Source organism: Tetrao urogallus (genome assembly GCF_951394365.1).
Source record: "Tetrao urogallus genome assembly, chromosome: 22".
Classification (NCBI taxonomy): Eukaryota; Metazoa; Chordata; class Aves; order Galliformes; family Phasianidae; genus Tetrao; species Tetrao urogallus.
In genome coordinates, this window is record NC_136835.1 from 4,103,880 (window position 1) to 4,111,103 (window position 7,224).

A 7,224-nucleotide genomic window follows, 5' to 3' on the forward strand; every position below is an offset into this window, starting at 1 on the left:
CAGTCTCCGACTCCCTCCTCTACCTTCCAACTAAATGCTGTTTTTCATTTCATTTTCCCTTGTGCAGATTTCTGAAAGGCAAGAAAAATATCCATCCCACGCAGTCCCAAAGCAACCTCTGCACCGCTGAGCCGCAGCAGGTTTGGCTTTCACTTGCTCTCTCCTTCCCTGCAGCCACACCAAAAGGGTCTCGGGGCAAAGAGGAGATCAGGCAGCTCCGCAGCCTCCAGATGCGCCTCAAAGCAGCCGACCCAAGGAATGTAGTTGATGGAGAAGCACTGAGGTAACTTCAACTCTGCGCCACCAGTGCTCCGCCTCGCCCTGCCCTCCCAGCCCCTTCCCACCCTGCTAGTCCTTTGAAGAAAGGAATTGAGTTCAAAAACTGGTTATTTTTTTTTTTCACAAAGTCTCCGAAGTGTTTTTTTCTTCCTCCTCGCTGCTGTCCCCGCTGGCTCCACAGCAGCCCTCCTCTGCGTGGCCTCTCACTGCCGGCCGTTGTTCTCTGCAGGCTGGCTGGGGGTCTTGGCCTCCGTGTGTGAGGACGTGCCCTCAAACCGCTGGGAGGCGATGGCTGCTTGGTGGGACATGCTCTTCCTCACTATGTCTCCTTTCCTCCAAAGCACCACCTCCTGCAGCAACACATCCAGCACGGCTTGTCAGGGCTTGTGAGACCTGCCCCCAGCCCCACCCAGACCCAAAGGCTGAACCAAGCTGCCCAGCACAGCTTGCACCCAGTGGGAACTTGCCCACGCTGGCATCTCTTCCACAGGCTACGCTGCCTTCCTGAAAGTCGGGTAGAGCACTCCTCCCCTGGATCTGGGCATGGAGGCAAACCCAATGGCTGTCCAGAGCTGATCTGTCCCATTGCCACTGCTAACTACATCAGAATCAATAAATCAAAGCGCTGGAGCAAGAGAGATGAGAAGTACTACTGGGTGAGCGCCTTCTACATGAATTCCCAGCAGAACACACACCCGACCCGTGTGGACCATCTCTTCTAGGCCTTCTCTGCATGCTCTAAGCTGTCCAGTCCTTACAGATACTCTATTAAAAAATGTGCTTCTCCCCCCCAGCAACCCAGCAGGTGCTCAGTGACAGCCTGTGGGTCTGAGAGGACCAAACAGCTTTTCTCACCTGCTGTTTAAAGTAGCGTCTCTCTTCCTCGTCAATCAGCACCAAGTTGAGGTAATAACGCACTGAGAACTTCTTGTTGATGTCTCTCATTGTTGGAGTCAGCTCGTAGCCAGCCAGAAAGAGTCTGATGGGAATGGACTCCCCTACAAAGAGCACAAAACATCAGCATGGCATCCTGGAAATACAAACTAGGAGTGCCAGCAAAACGACATTTCACTGGGATACATCAAACTTTGTGACTTTCCAGAAGGGGAGCAAAATGAACTGACAGACCTCAAGTTCCTTCAAAAAGCCATCAGCACACATGGTCCATTGCCAGATCCTGCTACTGGCAGCAGCTATTTCACCTCAGCTTTAACAGTACAGAATTTGTTTGTGACCTGCACCAAAACAGCACTGCAGGAACAAACAAAGTGACATTTTTCTCTGGCAGGTAACTCTGCTGGGCAGTGGAACTGGAAAACAAGTGGCACAGGAGGCTGGAGCTGAAGTAGAACACGTTCTGCCCTGAGTTGCAGCAATGCCAACTGATGGTCCAATCCAACTGTGAATCTACATCTGTTCCTGGTTCTGCCACTCCTTCATTAAAGAATTAAGTAAAATCACTGCTACTCGTTATGCCTCTATTCCTCCCATCACTCCAGAGAAAGAAGAGGGTCCTATTTTATCACCCACATAAATGACCATGAGTTCACCTGTAAAACAGGATGCGTATTTCTAGTGAGCTCACAGAGTCAGCTGAAAATGCTGCAGCATTCATATTCCCACCCTTAAAGACTCGAGGAGAAGAATTTCAAAGTCATCTGCTTTCTCACCTCTCACAGGGGCACCGTCCATGATCTCATATTTAGCTATTGTGTCATTCTCATGATAAACGTTGGGTCCAGTCCCCGTCGTTTCTCTCTTGATGATATCTATCTCCATGTGTTTGATCTTGATCCGCACTAGCAAGAAGTAGATCTTACCGACAATCACATCTTTTAAATGATACCTGGCATACGAAGGAGGAAAGCACCACAGTCAGCATCGCGGAGCAGATCAGGGCAGCAAAGAGCCCATGAGTCACTTTGCTCTTATCCTCAGCCCCAGCCATAAGGTGGAGCGTGTGAAGAAAGTGCATTTGAGACACGAGCTTCAGGCTACCAAAGAAAGCAGCCCCTGTAGCAGATTCCCCACCACCACTGGCTGCTCTTGAGACACTTACTTGGACTTGTTATACTCAAACTCAATGTGCAGGCAGTCCTCAATCCCAACCTCCATCTTAATAGAGGAGTTGAGCTCTGGGTAGGTGCTAAGAGTGTGCACAACTATGTCCATCTCCTTCACCACGTCGTTCAGCCTGCGGCTGACAGTCGCTCGGAGGAAATACCTGCAAGGGAACCCCCTTCCTGTTAGTGCTGCATAGGAGTAATGGAGATGAAGCAAGGAGGGGCACGGGGCTGAACGGATTGCACTGGGCTATCCAAATAAGCTTATCAGTATCACAGAATCACAGAATGGCTTAGGGTGGAAAAGACCTCAAGGATCATGGATCTCCAACCCCCTGCCACATGTAGGGCCACCAATCTCCCCATTTAATACCAGCCCAGGCTGCCCAGGGCCCCATCCAACCAGGCCTTGAACACCTCTAGGGACGGGGCATCCACAGCCTCTCTGGGCAGCTGTTCCAGCACCTCACCACTCTCACGGTAAAGAAATCCCCCCTGACATCCAACCTCAATCTTCCCTCAAAGTACCCTGGCTTCTGGAGCAGCCAACAGGTTGCAAAGCCAAAAGGGAATTTTCAAATGGAATAACAATTTCTAAGACTCTTCTAAGCTTTCGTGCATTTGTGAGCCTGAATTACCTACGTATCATTCTGGGGATCTCAATAAGAGCTTGCAGAGCACACATGGAAAACCACTGTCCTTTTGCAAGAAGTGAGATCACATTGGTCTCCAGGGGCTGCAGATCTCACAATTTTCCAGCCCACCCTCTGAAGCCAGTGACTGGATGTGAAGTCAGTTGGAGCACTCAGATGTGAAATACAGCTTGCAACATATGAATGAGATACCAGCGAGGCATCTGTTTGCATATAGAGCACAATTAAAGTCTACAAGACTGATTACACGATGGTGAAAATGTCCCTGCTGAGGACTAAAGCAAACAATTTCTTTTGTGGTTCGTTTTTTTAATTACCAAGTAAATTGGAAAATATTAGGTAGATTCAGAAGGGGCTGATTTCTCTCGTCACAGAAATGGGGCCAAACAGGTTCCTTTGAGCCTGATGTATGCTTATAAAAGCCCTCAGAGACAGCCTTTCACAATTCAGAGCATCAAATTTCGTTTGGAGTCACATTATAAACTCACAGGGATGTTTTGGAAGGGATGCTGCACTCCAGTATCACTATGGTAAGCATCAGGATTTGCACACAGAACTGAGAATAGGGGTCAACAAAGGGAGGAGACTCACCTCAACTTCACATTCTGCCCCGTGTAGGACTCATAAGGTTTTTCCACATGTGTGAATTCAAAGTCAAATATCTGTGATTGAGTGAATTCCCCAGGACGGGCCAGGTCTTTCACCAGGGACACAAACTCATGGTGGTTTCCTCGGTCATAGTAGAGCTCTAGGAAGATTCAAGTCCACGTTAAATGAACAACACACAGTAAGGATATGCAGACTTCACAGCTACGAACCACGCTCATGTCCAGATCATTAGCACTGCACAGAGAACCTGCTGGGGGAGCCCATGGCTGCAGCACACTGCACTTGTTCACTGCTCTCCATGTAGGCCAGAACTTGAGCACATGCCACCACTGTGGCTGGGACAGCCGGATCCTCGTGTGTGGCAACCACTGAGCCAGTACAGCAAGCTGCTGCTTAGGCACAATTAGCGATGTGCTCGCTCTACCAGTCAGCAGAGCTGCACACATTAATGGATGCCTGAACTGAACGCAGTTCTTCACAGTGATGCCAAAGTCAGGAAGAAGAAAGGAGTTGTTCTGTACCAGCTCAGGTTCCTGGTATATTTACTTGATTTACTGCTAACCTTTCCCACGCTCATCTATACTCAGAGCAGCCCTACAGCTTGCATCACCTTTATGCCAGAAGACATTGGCTCTTATATGTGCTTAAGGCATAATTCAAAGCAGAACAGCAATGCATTCAGAACAGAAGGCCAGCAAACACTCAGCAGCTCTCATCGTTTCCTACACAGCCTTATACTCAAGGCCAAAGGCACTGGCACTATAATGAAAGGAAAAACACCACTGCTTCTATGGAGCAGCAGTGACAGAGCAAAAATGGAGTGCTAGGATGCTTCCAGCTGGTGCTGCTTCAGTTTTGATTCACACCAGAGAACAACAACAGCACAGATCCTCACTGATTCTGCACTTAGGCAGTGCTCAGTGCATAGCAACCAAACGTGTGTGTCCATCAGCCCCAAGAGAACAGGTAAACATCAATAAAGAAGAGCATTCACCTTTGGGAGCACAGCCTAAACCAGCTCAACTCATGTGGTCACACTGCTGCAGTTTGCCACGCAAGCTCCTTGCATGACATGGGACTGCAGGCTCCTCCTTTAATGCACAATTCCTTCTACATTTAACAAACTTCTCTCTCCCAAGTCAGAGCAACAGCAACTTAAACTCCACAATTTCCATTTGCAGCTGTGTATTACGCATAACCATCAATGAAATCTGCCCTTCCCAGCCCTGTGAGTGAGCTGTGTGAATGCAAGACACCCACGCAGTCCTTCCCAAAAGTAAAGCCTCAGCCAAGCTGATACGTTCTGATGAGAAAGCAAAAACTGAATTGCACACACAGGTTTACCATCAGCACTGAGCTGTGCAGAAGAGGCTGTTGGGATGGACTGCAAGAGTTCAGCAACAGCAGCAAGATTCAGTTCTCTGCTCCTTGAGATGTACACAGAAGCGCCATGGAGCTCATCAGGCTGGGCAGCAGGGTGACACACACAGATCAGCTGTGGGGCAGCAGTGCCACATGTGCCCACTGGGAGAGGAGTGCTCACTGATGTGACATGGAAAAGCCTCGTGCCACGTAAGGAGGAATGAATATCATCTTCCCACACGATGCAGGAGGCAAGGAGAGGTGAACGTCAGCTTGCTACGTTCTCTGCCAGCTCAGAAGGGCAGAGATTGGCACCTTGAAGAGAAAGAACTGATGTTTCCCACACTTTTGAAGATTTCCACATGTCAAACAGGTATAAGCTGCAATTTCAGCTTTTGGAGCTGAAAGGTTTAAAAACCAACCCGCCAACATCTGGTTGGCACGCTCAAGGCACAGTAACTGCAGGTGAACTGAAATCTTCAGTGGGTTCTGTGCTCGCAGGCTGGGCTCCAGCACTCAGCCTGGAACTGCTGCACTCCCTGTGCCCCATCCCCATGTCTCAACCCTTCAGCTGGTAACTCATGTTTTACACGTGCTGACCTCATGGCAGCGAGGAGTCCGAACAGAAGGAGAGCTGTGTTGAGATGGAAAGCATGCAGGGAGTGCCATCAGCAATACCAGCTTCCACACCTTAACCAGCACAAAGGGCAGAACCAAAGGACACAGCAGCTCTGAGCACACACTGCCTATGGCCACGTGTATTAATTCAAGGGTGTTGTTCCAAATATATCCAAAATGGGGGAAAAGAGGCATGCAAGGCAGCATGGAGTGGAGCAGAAAGTCCATGCCTCGTTTCCACCGAGGATCATAACAAAGCAGGAAGCCTTCAGCTCCCTCTGAGCAACAGGCTCACCTGCACTCGAGCGTTCACAAGCTCTCTCAGCCTATCCTTCCTTTACAGAGGGCGTTACGCACAAACAAGGCCAGGAAAAAGAACTGAAAAAACATCTCTGAGCAGGAACATCTCCAGTTCCATTTCCTACAGCGTGTGATTCACAGTGCAAAGGCTGCAAGCGTACAGCTTGTGTTTTCAGGGCTAAACCTCAGTGCAGAAGGGCACAGTATCACACATGCATGGCTCAGCTCGTGCATCAGCACAGAGCAGTGATGCTGTGAGACATCTCAGAGTTACCCTGGCTGTGGATCTCAGCCACGGCTGTGAAATGCTGCAGTCACCATCAGATTGAGGAGTGGGTGTGGCAGCCTCCAAGCACGCAGGAGATGCTTACATCCAAATTGGGGACATGCACATAGAGCTGCTGGCTGCCAGCAACAGAAAGTCAGCGGCCTGTCTGTGCCACGATGTGTGCTCATCAGGGCGAAGCAGAGCAGAGCTGGAGATGGACACTGCATGGCACAGCTCATAGGGTTCAGGAAAGCTGAGCTGCAGCACTGCTATGCACGGTGGAGCAAGGGGAGAAGGTGCAGTTGGGGATGTGAAATGCACATAAAAAAACACCTGATTTGCCATCCTCTGCCCTGAGCGTCGCTGCTGCGTGGAGACCAACGGGCACACAGCAATCATCACGCCGTGCATTAACCAAAGCAGTGGCAAATGGACACAGTCTGGAGAGTGCTACCGAGCAGCTGTCAGCACCAGGCCCTCCAGCCAAGCCCTGAGCCTGCAGGATGGAGTTTTACACCGAATTTCACACCATCTCAGTGCATATTTATCAAGGGATTTACATCAGTGACTGAGCAGAAGGGAAAGAAACAGGACAAGGGAACAACGACCTGGAAAAGGCCTGGAGCTGTAAGCGAGGAGCCGGGCTGCTGGCCGCGGGGATTCTCCGTGCAACTCGTAACCCACTTTCAGCACCCGGCACACGTGCGGAACCGTCGCCCCGCACCGCCACCGCGCAGCCCCGCTCACCGATCTGCCCGATGAACTCCACTTTGATGCCCTGGTGCTCCAGCCGCCTGTTGGGGTGTTTCAGGGTGAGGATGACCCGGCCGGACACGGTCTCCCCATCGTAGAAAAGGAAGTATTTCTCCTTCTTGCCCTCCTCCGTTTTGTGCTCCACCCGCCGCCGGCTCTCAGCGTCGCTCAGCACCAGCTCCACCTCCGCGCTCTGCCCGAACCCGAAGAAGCTCATTGTGCCGGCGGGGGCGGCACCGCGGACAGAGCCCCGCGGGGACGAGAACGCGGAGGGGCCGACGGCGGCCGGGAACCGCCGGGATCGGGCGGCGGACGCTCA

General features: G+C 50.9%; 1 protein-coding gene across 1 annotated transcript; it reads right to left on the reverse strand.

The window, feature by feature from the left end:
* Positions 1 to 482: 482 nt before the first annotated feature.
* Positions 483 to 7,122, reverse strand: VPS26B (VPS26 retromer complex component B; the record flags this gene model as incomplete). The annotated part of the gene is made up of 6 exons (XM_079545797.1): positions 483 to 629; positions 1,135 to 1,277; positions 1,950 to 2,125; positions 2,339 to 2,503; positions 3,587 to 3,743; positions 6,900 to 7,122. 6 exons carry the CDS (start codon positions 7,120 to 7,122, stop codon positions 483 to 485), a joined length of 1,011 nt encoding a protein of 336 aa, XP_079401923.1.
* Between the last annotated feature and the right edge of the window lie 102 nt (positions 7,123 to 7,224).